Source organism: Microtus oregoni, unplaced genomic scaffold (assembly GCF_018167655.1).
Source record: "Microtus oregoni isolate MIOR12 unplaced genomic scaffold, Mior012 000000F_ref0000247, whole genome shotgun sequence".
Taxonomy (NCBI): domain Eukaryota; kingdom Metazoa; phylum Chordata; class Mammalia; order Rodentia; family Cricetidae; genus Microtus; species Microtus oregoni.
In genome coordinates this window covers 92,523,830-92,542,385 of record NW_024543059.1, presented here as the reverse complement: position 1 = coordinate 92,542,385, position 18,556 = coordinate 92,523,830, and the positions used below count along the sequence as shown (strand labels likewise).

The 18,556-nt window shown below is 46.5% G+C and overlaps 1 protein-coding gene across 4 annotated transcripts in view; it reads left to right on the top strand.

Moving 5' to 3' along the window:
* Positions 1–18,556, top strand: part of Sort1 (sortilin 1) — an 83,055-nt gene that overhangs the window by 53,506 nt on the left and 10,993 nt on the right. For 2 of the 4 annotated variants that reach the window (XM_041675582.1, XM_041677194.1), the window contains exons 8-15: positions 703–830; positions 3,672–3,816; positions 4,693–4,848; positions 6,082–6,188; positions 13,247–13,349; positions 14,272–14,440; positions 15,218–15,408; positions 17,469–17,658. In XM_041675582.1, coding sequence (XP_041531516.1) covers positions 703–830; positions 3,672–3,816; positions 4,693–4,848; positions 6,082–6,188; positions 13,247–13,349; positions 14,272–14,440; positions 15,218–15,408; positions 17,469–17,658 — 1,189 coding nt within the window. Of the gene's footprint in view, positions 1–699; positions 831–3,671; positions 3,817–4,692; positions 4,849–6,081; positions 6,189–13,246; positions 13,350–14,271; positions 14,441–15,217; positions 15,409–17,468; positions 17,659–18,556 lie in introns of all 4 variants that reach the window. The other 2 variants (XM_041674855.1, XM_041676377.1) reach the window with 1 other exon arrangement.

Here is an 18,556-nt window from a genome sequence, read left to right as displayed (position 1 = left end):
AATGCCAGCTTCAGGTCCTGCCCTCGGTGACCCGCAATCCCAAAGATCCCACAACTCCCCAAACGGTACCAAGCATTTAAACCCATGGGCCCGTGTGGGAGGGACATTTCATATCCAAGCCATAATAGCAGTGTAGATACAGCAAACACTAGGCCATGAACAGTAGGAGACTCACAGCCTTAGTGGTTCCCGTAGAAGATGGATCGCTTTCATGTCGGCTGAACTATTGGCCTCCCAATCCATGCTCACTATCCAAGCAGAAGGAAAACATCTTTTTTTTTTCATGCAATAAATACCTGAGTACTTGCTGTAGGCTACACACAAGTGCAATGAAGACAAAACACCCAGGGCCCACTGTCATGGAACAGTAGTGTAGTGTGTTAGACGATAAACAAGAAAGGAAAGTCTCAAGCAAGATCATTTAAAACAGAATAAGATCATCTTAAAGTGCCATGAAGAGAGATCATCACTGCTGCTGTTGTACAACACTGTGAGTCATGAGCACTAGAAAACCTCACCTGAGTCAAACCCAAGTGTAAGGCTGTGTGTGATGCCGTGTTGCATGGGCTGTCATTTGCTCAGAATGTGCCTTAATACAGAAGTGCCTTCTCTGTATTAAACAAGAGCGGCTCTAGAACGGCCCTGTGGATGGCAGGCACCTGTAAGTGAAGTTTTAATCGATACTTTGTCTTGTTTAAGAAGCTGACCTTGGTGCGCTGGAATTATGGAGAACGTCTGACTTGGGGAAAACCTTCAAAACCATTGGCGTGAAAATCTACTCGTTTGGTCTTGGGGGCCGTTTCCTTTTTGCCTCTGTGATGGCTGATAAGGTGAGTATTTTCCTCTCAGGGTCTGATGTCCCTGCTAACACACACGTGGATCTCTTTTCCTGTGCACTCCTGACAGCATTTCTTGTCTTCTTGCATTTGAAAAACAAATGTTTACACTGATTTATTTTGTCTGTGGGTGATATGTGTGTCCCTACACATGCCGTGGCGGATGTATGGAGCTTAGAGGATGGTTTGCACTAGTTCGTTCTTTCTGTACACCGTGTAGACCCGAGGGATCAAGCCTGCGTCATCAAGTTTGGTGACAAAAATACTTTCACCTACTGAGCCATCTTGCCAACTCTGTGATTTTTAAATATTTCAGTAAAAGCTTCAGAAGAGATTCTGTCGACAGAGACTAACTCAGGGGATACTGTGGACGTTGACCCTGTCACTGGAACTAGTCTTGGTTTTGGACTTGTAGGCCCAGTGTTTGGCTTTACTCAGACATGACTATCTGGAGGGGGAAGAAAGTCATTCATTTGTACATTGTTCTATAATCATAATAAAATATATAATGCTAGTTGAGGGTCTGTTACGTACTGGGTGCTACTCTAAATCTCATAAGATAGCAGTGAATACATACATGTATTTCCTGCTCTCTGAGCTTGTATTCAAGTGGGGAAGCCCATGCTAAGCAAGTGTCTCAACCACTGTTCCCTTGCTGTGAAGAGACACCATGACCACAGCAACTTCTAAAATGGAAAGCATTTAATCGGGGCTGAATCACAGTTCAGAAGTTTAGTCTATTATTGTCATGGTGGGAAGCATGGTGGCACACAGGCAGACATGGTGCTGGAGGGGCTGAGGGTTCTGCTTCCAGATTGGCAGGCAGCGAGAGAGACAGTGGGCCTGGCTTGAACTTGTGAAACCTCAAAGCCCATCCCAGTGATGTACTTCCTCCACTAAGACCACACCCACTCCAATAGGCCACACCTCCTAGTCATGTCAAGTATCACCGTTCCCTTATGACCAAGCATTCCTGTTCAAACCACCACAGCAAGTAGGTCTGTCTAGGGGAAGAACCAAACAACAGGGACATGGGGAGCAGCAGGAACTGGCAGCACTGTTTACAGGCCCTGTGCATGGTGGGATCCAGGTGATGTGACCTGAGGAGGGCACGCCTGGGGTAGAATCAGCAAGGACAGAGACAGCCCCTCAGACCTCCAGAAGACAAGGAGTGTGAGGTGTGGCTGGAGCACTGGGGAAATGGGGTGGGGGTGGAGTGGGAAGCTGTAGCCCACAGGATTCCCCCCCATCCCTGAGACAGGGTTTCTCTGTAGCTTTGGAACCTGTCCTGGAACTATCTCTTGTAGACCAGGCTGGCCTCGAACTCACAGAGATCCGCCTGCCTCTACCTCCCGAGTGCTAGAATTAAAGGCGTGTGCCACCACTGCCTGGCTAGGACTTTTATTCTCTAGGTGGACTGTAATATGATTTGGCTTCCACTGTAGCAGAATAGGTGTGCGTGAGAGAAGGCAAGAGTGGAGGTAGCGAGAGAAGCAGCTGAGAGGCTGTCAGGTATTCGAGGGGCAAGGGAACTGGAAGCAGACTGTTAACAGTGGGTGAGGGGAGATGGGGTGAGATTGTATGTGTGTATTTAAATGTATTGCCAATTGGTTGAGCCGGTGCCTTAGATGTTCCTTGTCAGAGAGAAAAAAAGTGAGGCCATAGGAAACATCCGAGTCTTTGGCCTGAGCAACTGGATATTTGACAGTGCCATTTCCCAGAGTAGCAAAGGCTATAGGAGGAGTAGGTTTGTGGGAGAAAACCCAAGAATTCAGAGTGTTGGATATGAAATGCCTATTATGTATCTGAGAGGAAATGACAAGTCAGCATTTGTGTATACTAATCTCCCAGAATTTCATGGTACTTAAAACCGTGTGACTGGATGCTTTCTTCTGAGGAGTGGGCAGGTAGAGAAAAGATGGGAGGATTGAGCAGGGCTTGAAGCACCTCTCCACTGAAGGCTGCCAAGAGAGGAGGAATCTAGCTAAGAAGCCTGGATGGGAGGGAGGGCTGAGGCCGGGGAAATCAGGACACTATGCTGTTACGAAAGCATTTGCAGAGGCAGCAGCTGTCAGCTTGGCAAACCCAAGTGAGTGGTAGAGTTGCGTGAACTCCGAGAATGACCCACTGGGTTGGAAGAGTGGATTGTGGGTGACCTTGAAGTCGTGAGGTTAAGAGAGGGATCCAGGACGGGAAGTAGACACAGCATCTACCACTGCACCACACCTGCTGGTCTCCCGGAGCAGAGACCAGGGCAGTTGCTTCTTAGCAGATCCCTATCCAAATTCTCACTGACCAGTATCCTTCCAGGAGTTCTGGACTCTTGACCTCCTCCTAACCTGCACGGGTCCCCTTCATGGCTATGGAGAGAATTCCTTAGAGGCATGTCTGTCTCATCTTGATTCTCCTGTGGTCTCCCAACATGGATTTCATCTTCATCTTCTAGGCCATCAATTATCTATTTCTTTGGATTAATTTTCTAAAGCCAGGTTTATCTCAAAGAGACCAGACACACAAGTGGCAATCATTTTGAGAATTTCAAGCAAGCATGTGCAAATGTTATCAACCTAGTCACACCCTTAGCTCTGCTGAAGGAGATGGGTGCCAGCGACTGGGAGGACCATAGGACAAGAGGAGCCAGAGAAAGCCAAGATAGAATGGACCACTTCATAGCCTGGAGATGAGTGGGAACAGCTTAGAGTATTGCCATGGGACTTCTTGCAATTGTACCCACCGAGGAAAGGATTAACACAACTATTTAAAAAATGTTCCATGTCCTTAACATGACACCTTGACGGAAAATTAAAAATACAGTTATTGGTATATTTATTCTAGGATACAACGAGAAGGATCCACGTGTCAACAGACCAAGGGGATACGTGGAGCATGGCGCAGCTTCCTTCCGTGGGACAGGAGCAGTTCTACTCCATTCTGGCAGCCAATGACGACATGGTATTCATGCATGTAGATGAACCTGGAGGTAAGAGCCGTTTAGTGGCCCACCCTTGAATCCGCAGAGGTGTAAACTTGGGACTCTGCTCTGAGAAGCGTTCTTTTGTACGTGTCAACTTCTCTTCTTACCCCAAGAGGTTTATTAATACCCCAGAGATGATGTGTTGCCTCTTTAAAAGGCGCTTGTTCTGGTGCCTCCGGTGGTCTTAAGGCTGTGCCTTAAGGCGGAGCTCCCCGGAGCAGACTGCTCAGTGGAACTGAAGTGCAAGCAGTCTGGGCCAGGTGAGGACAGGGAAGAGTCAGACACCGGCTTTGGTTTTTTGATGTTGTGTTGAGACGGGGGGCTTACACTGTAGACCAGGTGACTCCAAGCTCACAATGCTCCTCCTCTTAACTCGGGAGGCTGGGATTCCAAGTATGTGCCGCTTTGCCCAGCCTAGAAACTCACAGCCATTTGATAAAGCATCGTTATGTCTTTTGAACATAATGATAGAAAGTTAGGGCTGACATTTTGTCTCGGTCCAATTTCACTTTTCTAGTGATAATTTTTTATATAAAACTATCAGTTTGTGATATATTAGAATTTTTTAAATTCTTCACAGAAGAGTTTGAGAAGCATTCTAAAGTACAAAGATTTAGAAATGTGTGAAATATGAACCTAAATACAATGCATGTGCCAGCAAAATATACCTGGGAAGAGCTTTTCTGATTATGTCACACAGCAAAGGCGTCTCCTGGGTTCCAGCATCTAAGCTGACTGCCAGGGTTAAAGACAAACGTGAAGATTTTGCGTGTGAAGCTGTGATCAACAAATGTGCTGGGCCAGGCATTCATGACAAGATTATTGTTTTGTTTCTCTGGTTCCTCTCAAGACTCAGTGGTTTTGTTTGCTTTCTCACATCAGATACCGGATTTGGCACGATCTTTACCTCTGATGACCGCGGCATCGTCTACTCCAAGTCTCTAGACCGACATCTCTACACCACCACAGGCGGAGAGACTGACTTCACCAACGTGACTTCCCTCCGTGGAGTCTACATAACGAGCATGCTCTCCGAAGGTGAGGCTCGGCCTGGTTCTGGCTCCTTCAGTGGAACGGGTCAGGATTTGAGGTCCTCGGGAGCCTGCTGGTCCTTCCCCAGTGATGTGCTTGTCCTGCCAACAAGCCCGCCCTTGTGTGTTGTGGAGAAAGTAGAGCATCACAGAGCAGCAGAAGGGGGAAGGAGGTGTGCACAGAGGGAAGTGTACGTTACAGGTCTTCTGTATTTGGAGAGTTAGGCCTAGAGGAATGAGCCTGAGCTAACATTGTATCTGTTTTTCATGTAGAGAGCATAGTGCTAGGACAGCCAAAGTTCTCACCGCACACCCAGCTCTTTTCTCTCTCATTTGCTCTCTGGCATTCAGCTCCCCCCCCCCCCCCCCCCGTCAGTCCTCAGATGTGCCAGCCGCACATTAACTCATCACAGATCTGCCTGGCAGTTCCATTTCCTCAGAGGTCTGCCAGGTAGAGCGCTTCTTCAAGTCGGCTCCTGTGTTACTTTCTGAGTGAAAATTGCCTGCATTAGCCCGTTTTAAATTCAAACCTTCTCCCTTCCTCACACACATTTCCAATCTACCTTAGATGTCCAGATTTCCATAGCACGTAATCCATGTGATTAACATACACATTCCATGTAGTTCACATGTTCACTATCTCTAACGTACGCATTCTATGTAGTTCACATGTTCACTATCTCTAACGTACGCATTCTATGTAGTCCACATGTTCACTGTCTCTAACGTACACATTCTATGTAGTCCACATGTTCACTGTCTCTAACGTACACATTCTATGTAGTCACCTCAGACACAGGAAGAGAAGGAGGCTAAATCCTGATGCCCCTGCGAGGACACAGCCAGTGACCTCACTTCCTCTCATTGGCCTCCTCTCATTCTGGCAGCCACGCTCTGAGAACCTGGGCAGTAGAGAAGAGGGAGGAATTTAAGGTTCAAACTACGGCATAAAGGAATGCTTTTGGGTTTCTCAGGAGTGTGCACTCCGGATGGTATCTGGAGTTAGCGGCACAGCTAACCTGTGGCACAGCTTCCTCAGGCCTGCTGTTCACCAGGGCTGAGCTGAGCCTGTGGAAGGTGCTGAGAGCTCGGGAGACTCCAGAGTCAAAGCGGAGTGGGAAGGGGGAAGGAAAGGGAGCAGGGTGTGAGGAGAAACACATAGGATGCGTAACTGGCATGGTGGGCCGACTCTGAGACCTCCAGGGTGTCGGGCTTACGTCGTCACTCTCTCCCTGTCCAGATAATTCTATTCAGAGCATGATCACTTTTGACCAGGGAGGACAGTGGGAGCACCTGCGGAAGCCGGAGAACAGCAAGTGCGACGCGACCGCCAAGAACAAGAATGAGGTTTGTTGGCAACCGCCGTCATCCGTGTGTGCACACAAGCAGCCAGTCCACCCTGCTCTGAGCAGTGCTAAGCTTTGACATCATGAGATCTCATTCCCAGTCAGGGTCCCAGGTGGAAGGCTCGAGAACAATGAATTCACTTACAATCTGTGAAGTAGAAATGATATGGAGAGGCCAAGATAAGATACTACAAGTTGTCTTAAAAAAAAAAAAAAAAGATGGAGTGCCAACTATTTATATATTTTGTTAAATTTCTGAGTGAAGACAGAATGGACAGATGTGCTGGTTGTTAGCCAGGGGTCTCTGTGGTGGTGAAGAGGCCTTAGAAGAACAGTCATTCATAACATGGTACAGGCATGGGCCAGTACCCCTGGGAGAGCTGGTTGTTCCTGTGTTCCCTTCAGACCTGCTCCACACAGGGTCGCTCTGCTTCTCTAGCCTGGAGTTTTTGGTGGTGCTCTCCCATGACATGAGATAAAAGGCACCTCCACCATCCCCACCTCACAGTTCCCTTTGTAGCCACACTTACCATGTCTACCTCAGTCTTCTTCACCCTTTCCTGTCCCTCTGCCTTGGGCTTGCCCTGCCCCTGCTCCTCTCACCACCACCCAAGGCAGAAGTGGTGGCCTCTGCTTACCGCGACGCTTTCCCTTCCTCCGCCTCTCCCTTCCCAACCTTCTCTTGGTTCCCCTTTGCTATCTGGGTAAAGTCCGAGCTCTGGTGAATGAAGGCTCTGTCCTACCAGGCTCTCTCCACCCTCTCCTTACTGACACACCCTTGAGGTCACACACCCTTGCGGTCACACACCCTTGCTCTTCCCCCTGCAAGCCCTGCTATTCCTCCTCTGCGGCCTCTCCATGTCCTTGGAGGAGTCAGGTCTGTCTCCCCAAACCCTGATTAGTTACAGTCTGTGGAAATCCTAGCGTTCCTTAGTGTCCATCCAGTGGAACCAACCGTCATTTTTCCTTCCACTAGTGCTTGGCTTAGCCTTTTAGCAACTACAGAAGGATCATCTTTACTGTTGGGACCGTTGGAGGGGTTTTTTTTTTTGTTTTTGAATTTTTTGTTTTGTTTTTGTTTTTCAAGACAGGGTTTCTCTGTGTAGTTTTGGAGCCTGTCCCAGAACTTGCTCTGTAGACCAGGCTAGCCTCGAACTCACAGAGATCCACCTACCTCTGCCCCGATTGCTGGGATTAAAGACGTGCACCACCACTGCCCAGCAAGTTTTTTTTTTTAAATAGGATTTCCCATGTGGCTCTGGCTGGCCCTGTGTGGACCAGGCTGATCTTGTCTGTGAGGTTACCTCCTGAGTGCAGACATTACAAGCAGGTGTCATCACACCTGGCTCACTGGAGCTTCTTGGAAGGCACCAGCTGTTAAACTGCTTTCACACATTCCCCTACTTGCTGACATTTACTCTTCCCCTCAGCTTTACTGACTTATAATTGACAAATTAAAATGGCACATATTTATAAGGTACAGTATGACATTTTGCTGTGTGTATACATTGTATTGTGGTATACATGACCACACTCAAACTAATTAGTGCACACATTCATTAACTTGGTTATCTTTTTATTGTGTAAGATAAGGGCATTTAGATCTAGTCTCAACAGATTACACAGTTTATATGATGCTCACTAGCTCCCCAGAACTTACTTGTCCAATGTAACTGAAACCTCAGAACCTTTTGGCCAACACTGCCCCTCCCCCTTGCACCTGATCCCTTGCAGCCGCCTCTCTACTCCCTGCTTTTATGAGTTTAGTGTTTTATGAGATTCCACATTTAAGTAACATTGAATGGTATTTATTTGTCTTTCGTGCCTGGCTTATTTTATTTAGCATACAGTTTCCCCGGTTCATCCATGTGGTGGCAAACAGCAGGTTCTTTCGGGAGCCAGCAGAGTCCAGCTCTGCTGACTTCCATCCGATCTCCTTTGTTGAGAAGAACTAACATCCCATCGGGCATAGACCACATCTTCTTTTTCCTTTCAATAGTCTGGGGCCTGGAGAAATGGTTCAGCAGTTTAGACGGGGGGAGGGGAGGGGGGGGCTAGAGGTGGTTCAGCAGATGATGGTTAAAGGCACTGCCTGCTCTTCCAAAGGGCCCAGGTCCAGTTCCCAGCACCCACATACAGCAGTTCACAACCATCTGTAACTCCAGCTCCAGGGGATCCGATACCCTCACACACACATACATGCAGGCAAAACATAGGCAAAGGAAAGCATATAAAGTAAATCTTTCTGTTGTTAAAAATACGTGGGCTGGCTCTCTTTCTTGAGTTGAGCCACAGTGGATGTAGCCTGTAGATATATTAAGAAGTAGACTTCCTGGCAGTTGTATAAATTTTGAGAGGAACACCATACTGTTGTGTGTTGTTGGTGGCTTTAATTCGCTTCCCCAACAGAGTACAAGGGCTCCCCTTGCCCCGTGACTTTACCCAGTACTTGTTACTGTTACCTTTTTGTTAATACAAATGATGTCACCATTCTAACGAGTTGGAGGTGATGATGCCTGTGGTTGTGTGTGCATTTCCCCAGTAGTGAGTAATGCTGAACCTTCTAATACCCTGGGCTCTTTACTGCCTTTGAAGTTAGACACTTGTTTCTTGCTGTCCAGCCCCTTGTGCCGTGTGCAGTTTGCAGATACCGTCTGTTCTGTAGGTGGTCATTTCACTCTTTGGGCATTCCCTGGGCATTGCAGAAGCACTTTAGTTTAATGTGATTCCGTTTGTACAGTTTTGCTTTTTGTTGTGTGTGTCCTTAGGATCATTTCCAAAGTTATTGCCTAGACTGTGTCACGAAGATTTTTCCTGTGTTTTCTGCTAGTATTTTAATTTGTAGTCTTACATTCAAGTCTGTGTAGAACAACTTTCTAATGCTGCAGCCCTTTAATACAGTTCATGTCATGGTGACCCCCAACCTCAAAATTATCTCATTGGTACTTCCTAACTATAATTTGTAAATATCTGATATGCAACACCCATTGGGGTAATGACCCATAGGTTGAGAACCACTGGTTTGGCATGAACTTTTGTAGAAGGTATGAAATCAGAATTCACATCCTTTTTTTTTGCACATGGATATAAGGTTTCCCTAGCAACATTTATTGAAGTTGCCCTTTTCTCAAGTGTTCTTGATTCCTTTGTCAAATATTCATTGACTATAGATGTATGGATTTATGTCTAGGATGTTCTGTTCCATGGCCTGTATGTTAGTGTTTATGGCAGCATCATGCTGTTTGGATGACTGTAAAGCCAGGTAGTGTGGCCTTCTTTTCCTTTATTTTTTGATCTTAAGATTGCTTTGGTGTTTCACAGTCTTTAAAGACATAAATTCTAGGATTTTCTCACTGTTTCCTGGAAAAATGATGCCAGAATTGTTGTCTTCCTCCCCCATTTTGGTTTTGTTTTGTTTTGGGGTTTTGTCTGTTTTGGTTGTTGTGGTGGTTGCTGTTGTTGGGTTTTTTATTTTGTTTTGTTTTTTGGGTTTTGTTTTTGTTTTCAAGACAGAGCTTCTCTGTGGAGTTCTGGCTGTCCTGGAACTCTCTCTGTAGACCAGGCTGGCCTCTAACTCACATAGATCTACCTGCCTCTGCCTCCCACTTGCTGGGGTTAAAGGCATGCAACACCACTGTCCAGCTTGTTTTTTGAGACAGGGTCTTGCTCTGTAGCCCAGGCTAAACTCAAACTCCCAATTTTGCAGCGCCAGCCCCCCAACCCATGCCAACAGGATTTTAGAGGTAAAGTCTGTAGCTCACTTTGGGGAGTACAGACACTGCAACGGTATTGATCCCTCCAATCCGTGCACACAGATCTCCTTGCCTGGGTTTGCATCATCAGCGTCTCTCACAGCTTCTTTGTTTTGTATTTCTCTCCACACAGATCATTCACTGCCTTGACTGGACTCATCCTTAGCTGAACAATTCTCTTTTTTTGTACTTTTTTTTCAATTTTGTTTTATGCGCATTAGTATTTTGCTATGGGTTTCCGTCCCCTGGAACTGGAGTCACAGACAGCTGTGAGCTGCCATGTGGGTGCTGGAACTGAATCCGGGTCATCTGGAAGAACTTCAGTTCTTTTAGCCACTAAGCCATCTCTCCAACCCCCAAACAATTCCTTTTTTTTTTGTTTGTTTGTTTTTTTGGTTCTTCGAGACAGGGTTTCTCTGTGGCTTTGGAGCCTGTCCTGGAACTAGCTCTGTAGACCAGGCTGGTCTCGAACTCAGAGATCCACCTGCTTCTACCTCCCGAGTGCTGGGATTAAAGGCGTGTGCCACCATCGCCCAGCAAACAATTCCTTTTTAAAAGTTGTTTTCTAGGGGCTGGAGAGATGGCTCAGAGGTTAAGAGCATTGCCTGCTCTACCAAAGGTCCTGAGTTCAATTCCCAGCAACCACATGGTGGCTCACAACCACCTGTAATGGGGTCTGGTGCCCTCTTCTGGCCTGTAGGCATAGACACAGACAGAATATTGTATACATAATAAATAAATATTAAAAAAAAAGTTGTTTTCTAGTGTAGGAAGCCCTTCTGTATAGGTATTGTTTTTATTGGTTATAAAGAAGCAGAATAGAGCTAGGCCTGGAAAACTAAACTGAATGCTGGGAGAAAGAAGGTGGAGTCAGGGAGATGCCATGTAGCCGCCAGAGAAGAAAGACACAAGCTGCCAGCTGGGACCTTGCCTGTAGTCCACGAGCCTCGTGGTAAAATATAAAATGATATAAATGGGTTAATTTAATATGTAAGAGCTTGCTAGGAATATGCTATAGTGATTGGCCAAGCAGTATTGCAAATAATAAGGTTTCGGTGTGATTATTTCCGGGCTGAGCAGCTGGGAACAAACAAGCGACCTCCTTACAACAAGTTGGCCAACAGTCTCCTATAACAGGTTTCAGATCATTAGTTCTTGGATAATGTCTTAGTTACGGTTCTGTTGTGATGAAGAGGCACCATGGCCATGGCAATGCTTATAAAGGAAAAGTAATTGAGATGGTTCAGTCCATTATCACCATGGTGGCAGGATGGCTAGCAGGCAGACGTGGTGCTGGAGAAGTATTCAAGTGTTATCTTGAGTTAACTGGCAACAGGAATTGGTCTGTCTAACTGGGCGTGGCTTGAGCATGCATGAGACCTCAAAGCCCACCCCTACAATGACACACTTCCTCCAGCAAGGCCAAGCCCCCACAGTGCCACTCCCTTTGGGGCCCATTTTCTTTCAAACTATCACAGATACATAAAACATAAGAAAGTTACATACTTATGGGAACCATGTGGCATTTTATTTTTTTTTTTTTTTTGGTTTTTCGAGACAGGGTTTCTCTGTGGTTTTGGAGCCTGTCCTGGAACTAGCTCTTGTAGACCAGGCTGGTCTCGAACTCACAGAGATCCGCCTGCCTCTGCCTCCCGAGTGCTGGGATTAAAGGCGTGCACCACCACCGCCCGGCTCATGTGGCATTTTAATACGAATAAACATTGTATAATTTTCAAATCAAGGTTAACATCTCTCTACTCACACATCATCCATTCTGTACGGGACAAACATTTCAAATCCTTTTTTCTAGGTTTTGGAAAAACATTATTGTCATCAAATTCTGGCCAGAAGTTCCAGCACAGTGCTAAACAGAAGGAGAGCAAGGGCATCTTTGTCTTGTTTCTGATCATATGGGAAATGAACTCAGTTGTTAATGTTTGAATATAATGTTTGCTGTGACCTTTATTATCTGGAGATATAATCTCAGCCTAATTTATTAAGAATTTTTATACAGGGCTGGAGAGATGGCTCAATGGTTAAGAGCACTGGCTGCTCTTCCAGAGGTCCTGAGTTCGATTCCCAGCAACCACATGGTGGCTGACAACCATCTGTAATGAGATCTGGCGCCCTCCTCTGGCGTGCAGGCATACATGGAGGCAGAATGTTGTATACATAATAATAAATAAATAAGTAAAAAGATTTTTTATACATAAAGAACATTGAATTATCAAAACTTTTTGCATCTATGAGGATGATTGCATATTTCTTTCTTGTTCTTCATTCTGCTAATGTGGTATATTGTATAAATGGAATTGCATACCACTGAGCCATCCTGCCATCCCAAAGATGACTCCTACTTGATCGTGGCAAATGGCAACAATGCTCTTGAATTTAGTTGCTAGCATTTGTTGAGGATTTTTGTATCTGTGCTCAGTGAAACATTAGCCTGTATATCAGTTATGCTTCTATATCCATATTTTAAAAAAAGAACTAAGCTTAGGAATAGTCTCACATGTATGTCATCCCAGCCACCAGGGGAGTTGAGGCAGGAGAATTGCCAGCCAGCTCAGGCAAATTAGTATACCTAATATCAGAGTAAAAATTTAAAAGTAAGGACTATGCATGTATCTCAGTTGTAGAGCCCTTACCTAATAATATGTGTAAAGCTTTTGATTCAGTGCCCAGCTGGGAAAAAATGAGAGCAGAGTCTTGCCGCCTGTGTTTATGACAACATTATTTGCAACAGCCAAAGAAATGGAAATATCTCCATCAATAGTAGAATGGGTTAATAAAATATAGTATACACTCCTCCACCTCCACTCACACACAATGGAGTATTATTCAGCCTAGGAAGGAAGGGAATTCTGACAAATGCTGTAATAGAGGTCAACCCCAAAGACACTGTGCTGAGTGAAATGAGCCCGTTACAGAAAGACAAACTCTGTGTGATGTCATTTATATGCGGGAGCCTAGCGGAGTCAGATCTAGAGAGGCAGACAGTAGAATGAATGGTGGTTTCTCAGGCTACAGGGAGACAGAAGTGGAGACTTGTTGCTTTAAAGTAATGGTTTCAGTTTTACAAGATGAGAAGGTTCTGGAGACTGGTTAAGTGAGAATGCACTTACGTATATACTCTAAAATGAGAGAGCACAGTTTATGAAATGAGCTTCACCACAGGTGTGTGTTTGTTTTAAACATCATCACACTGAGGTCTGAGTTACACTCACACTCTTACCGGGAGTCTCTGTGGAATGAGTAAGGACATTATGCCTTTGGTTTTAATCTGCGCTTTGGTTTCTTTCCACAGTGCAGCCTTCATATTCATGCTTCTTACAGCATCTCCCAGAAGCTGAATGTCCCGATGGCTCCGCTCTCGGAGCCCAACGCTGTGGGCATCGTCATCGCTCATGGTAAGGAGCCCTCCCTTGCGCCATTGTGGATAGAAGCTGCCAAGCACAGGGAGACAGCACCGCCTTTGAGACACCTCTCCCACCCCACACTGCAAAAACAGTCACTGCAAGTGGCTTCTGTTCTCTGTTCCAGTTTCCTTTCTGTTGCTTTGATAAACCACCCTGGTCAAATACAACTTGAGAAGGAAAGGATTTATTTCATCTTATACTTCCAGGTCATAGTTCATTGTTGAAGGAAGTCAGGGCAGGGACCATGGAGCAACCTGTTTTGGGCTTATTCCCGGGCTCCGAATCACAGGCTCATGCTTAGCCTTCTTCCTTATGCTTCCTCATACAACTTTCTTATACAACCCAGAACTACCTGTTAAAGGACTGGTGCTGCCCACAGTGGGCTGCGCCCTTCCACGTCAATCATTAGTCAAGACAATCACAGACGTGGTTCTGGGCCAGTCTGACCCGGACAGTCCCTCCACTTAAGATTTAGTCAGGCCGGGCGGTGGTGGCGCACGCCTTTAATCCCAGCACTTGGGAGGCAGAAGCAGGCGGATCTCTGTGAGTTCGAGACCAGCCTGGTCTACAGGAGCTAGTTCCAGGACAGGTTCCAAAACCACAGAGAAACCCTGTCTCGAAAATCAAAAAAAAAAAAAAAAAGATTTAGTGAGACAACACTAGGCTGTATCACACGGACAGCTGCTGCAGGTAATGAGGACATGATGACTGGATGGAATTTCCCGCATTATAACAATGCTTTGGTTTCTAATAGACTCTCACTGGCAGTAGCAACACCCAAGTTGTGATGGCCTTGTTTCCAGTATAACAGATCTGGTGAAAATAGAGTAGTAAATTCATTCGGAAGTGTTCTCTTATCAGTAAGTCCTCTTTGGTTCGTGTTTAATGTCTGCTAATGTCACTGTCTCTGCAGGCAGTGTGGGGGACGCCATCTCGGTGATGGTCCCAGACGTGTACATCTCAGATGATGGAGGTTACTCCTGGGCGAAGATGCTGGAAGGGCCCCACTATTACACCATCCTGGACTCTGGAGGCATCATCGTGGCCATTGAGCACAGCAACCGTCCTATCAATGTGATTAAGTATGCATGCTCTCGGCTCCCACACGTGTCTGTGTAGAGGGCAGTGATGGGGCAGCTCCTGGGCCCTGATTTATCTTGGTAGACTCTGCAGAACTATAGCGAAGGCTCTGGGGGGGTGGGGGGTATGTTCAGAGCATCCCAGATCAGGTGACACTGCGTTTTCCTCCTCCTAGCTGTGTATTTTATCACTGAAAATGATTTCCCCCCCTTGGGTCATCAAGTAATGGTGTTTGCTGCCAAGTTTGATGATCAGAGTTTTCAATACCTAAACCCCCACATAGGGGAAGGAAAGAACAGACCCTACCACTACACACATACTACACACATACTACACACACACACTACACACACACTACACATTCCGGCTAGTGGTCCTCTTACCCAAGCTCTGTGGCATTCACACACCACAACTAAATGACAAAAATCTATCTTCTTTTGCCCCCCCCCCATATAGATTTTCCAAGCACTCTGAGTTAGAAATGACTTAAGTACAAGTGATACAAAAAATGTGAGGTATTTCAAGTCTATCTAAATTCCCATTGATTTGGAATCTGTTACTTTAGAAACTCGTTCTTCCCTCGGTTACTCCTTTCTCTTCCTTGGAGAGAGCTATTTTCTCCCATGCGTTCTATGAATGAATCCTTTCTCAGACCCTGCCAGCTAGCGGTATTGTCAGACAAGGGTTTCCTCCGACTGGGGGCCAACAGCTAGATGCGTCCCTGACCTCCCAATCCACGCTGGTCCTCTGTCATGATGCTTCTCTGCCTCCGGCTGCAGGTTCTCCACGGATGAGGGCCAGTGCTGGCAGAGCTACGCATTCACACAGGAGCCCATCTACTTCACTGGCCTGGCCTCGGAGCCTGGAGCCCGGTCCATGAACATCAGCATCTGGGGGTTCACAGAGTCCTTCATCACCCGCCAGTGGGTCTCCTACACGGTCGACTTCAAAGACATCCTTGAGCGGAATTGTGAGTATCTCCTTCAGGGTTTCCCAGTCGCGATTTGTAAACTCCTTTTCCCAAAGAACCCATTCAGAGGAACCTCTTTCAACCAGGACAGTCAAATGCACACGGAAGGCGACGGGAGATGCTCTGTGTGGGCAGTCCAGCAGTGGAATAGCAGAGAGTCCTGGGGCTAGCACTGTGCAAAGAATACAAGGGGCGCCTGTGTAATTTAAGTTACTCTGTCATCTGCCTTATAAAATAGAAGGTGATAGAATTGTCTATAAATGTCCAGAACATCATTTCAGCATGTGAGTGGTGTGAAAGATTGCTGGGATAATTTACTTTCTTTCCTTTTAAGTCAACAAACCCTAGCAAGTCTCAGTTCATCCCAGCCGCGTGGGCGAGGGCTGCCGTATAGGACAGTGTAGCTTTGCACTGCAGGAGGGATCTTTAGTACTTTAATAGCCAGTCTTCTGGCTGGTAAGAATAGTATACCTGTATGCGTTTGTCGGAGATTATTTTGTGACATGGGGGGGAGGGAGTCGCCCCTCTGTAGGCAGGTGCGGTGGGACTGTGGAAAGCCAACTTTGAAGGGAAGTGTTCGCGAGGACCGCTCCTTGTTCCTGCCACTCAGAACACTGAAGGGAGGGAGTCTCGCTGGGGGTTTAGTTTGAATGCGGGCCCTAGCTGAGGCTCTAGAGTGAACACTGGGCAGGTACCAAGGGCGTCAGAAGAAAGTGTCAGCGCATGGTGCCCCACAGTGTCACAGGGAAACCCGCTCATCGTGTCAGTGAGAAAATGGAGGCTAAAGGAAAGCCCTGTTTCCATGTTGGCATTGTATAATCAAGGGCTTAAAGTCTGACTCATTTTAGAGACAAGTGGTCAGTTAATCCTTCAGCTCCTGTGACACAGGGCTGTCAGCCTGGCCTCACCCTTCTATAAGACATTTAGTGTGGTTTGAAATCTGAGGCCCTTGTCTTCAGACTTCAAGGCTGGAAGGAGCTGCCTTGCGTGTCTGTCCCTCAGCAGGGAGTTCTCTATGAGCTCTCAAGATTAAGATCAGTGAGATATTTGTTAGGTACCTGCTCCCTAGCAGGCTGGCTTCAAGCCCCGAAAGTAAAACCCAGGCACCACCCTTTAGGTTCTAAACTGTGACGATTTTCTGTAAACAGAGACCACACTTTTGTTTCCCAACTACCCAGACCCAAATAATCACACTGTTATAAATTATAATTTATAAACTTCAAATTATAACACTGTTTGGCCAATGGCTCAGGTATATTTCTAGTTAGCTCTTACATCTTAAATTAACCCATTTCTATTAATCTGTGTATCACCACAAGGCTGTGGCCTTCCAGTAATGTTCTGGCATCTTTCTCCTTCGGTGGCTGCATGGTGTCTCCCTCAACTCCGCCTACTCTCTTATTCCATCTCTGCTCAGATTTTCTGCCTAGCTTTATTCTGCTAAGCCATTGGCCAAAATGGCTTTATTCATTAACCAATAAAAGCAACACATATACAGAAGGCCATCCCACATCAATTTTCCTAGGAGTAGATGATGTGGAATGCTAAAGCAGAAACAGATGTCAACATCTGGTGTCAGAGAGTCAGTGACCTCTAGAGAAAAGCTGGGCAGAGGCTGTTTTCCCTTCTGCTTGAAACCAACTGTGTATGGTCACATCAGGCCAGGCTCTTGCCTCATTAGTGTCTTATACTAAACAAAGAGCCCCAGGATGAGAAACATGACTGCTTGTCTCTTACAACTCCAGGGATGGAGTGCCCAGGCCATCACTGCAGACAGCAACCTCTTGGTTTGGGGAGACCCTAGTGCTCCCTATACAGCCTCACTTTAAAACAGAGGTTGCCTCTAATCCCAGCAGAAGGCAAGATGGTTCGCCATCTGCTAGTCTTCTCTCTAGTCTTCTTCTGTCACGAGGAAGTGCAGTTGTAGGAGGTTCTAGACAAAAGTCACTTTTAATCAGCTATCCGCACCTGTCTCCACCTCCTTCCTGGCAGCTGCCTCTCTCTTTTATAGGTGGGCTGTGTGTTGCGCTGACTTCCTGAACGTTCTGTCTGCCCTTTAGGTGAAGAGGATGACTATACCACATGGCTGGCACATTCCACAGACCCTGGAGATTACAAAGATGGCTGCATTTTGGGCTATAAAGAACAGTTCCTCCGGCTACGAAAGTCATCTGTCTGTCAGAATGGGCGAGACTATGTGGCGGCCAAGCAGCCCTCCTTCTGTCCCTGTTCCTTGGAAGACTTCCTCTGGTAACAGCACTCCCCAGATTCCTGTCACCCCTGTCCCATGTGTGGGGAGGTGGAAACACTACTGACTTTCCTTTCCCCCAGACTGGATGCCTCCTGCCTGGTGTCCACAAAAGGGAAGCACTAAGAAAGGGAACCGAACATTGCTAACATTTAGACGGGTTATTTTATTATGCTAGTCAGTCACTGGACACAGTGGGGAGGACAGAAATTATATGAGAAGGAAAATGTCTTGGCAGGTAACTCAGTTGGCATAGTGTTTGCCTGCATGCATGAAACCCTGAGTTCAATTCCCAGCATCAAATAAATTGTGTTGAGTCATGCTAATAATCCCAGCATCTAGGAGGTAGAGGCAGGAGGATCAAAAGCTCAAGGTCTCCCTCAGCTACATAGTGAGTTCAATAATAACCTGGGATATATGAGAACCCTGTCTCAAAAAAAATTAAGTTTTAAAAAGGAAGAAGGATATGGGCACGGGGGTGGGGTGCAGTATATAGAATTATGAGCCAAACACAACAGGAAAAGTGGTTTGGGACAGGGAGGAGATTGGGCTTTGCAGACAGCCTGCCGGAAGGTGTTAAGTTCTGAATCACTGGCAAGACTGATCCTGACACTAGAGGTGACGTCAATCTGTTCATGGTCCCTAGGTCTCACTGAGGTTTAGAGGCCACCACGATGGACTCCCTAGAGTTCAGGACCACCAGGGATGAAGAGTACTTCCTTGCTCTGGTGTTGATGTGAAAGAGGCCAGTGTCACTCAAATGAGTTGGGGCAAATAGGAACTGCTTGTGACAGATGCTGACGGGAAGTAAAAGCGGGTCCCAGAGCACATGGACAAAGAGAGAGGATGTAGCCTTGCCTCCCTTATAGTTCCATGGGCTACAGTGACAGCAGAATGCAG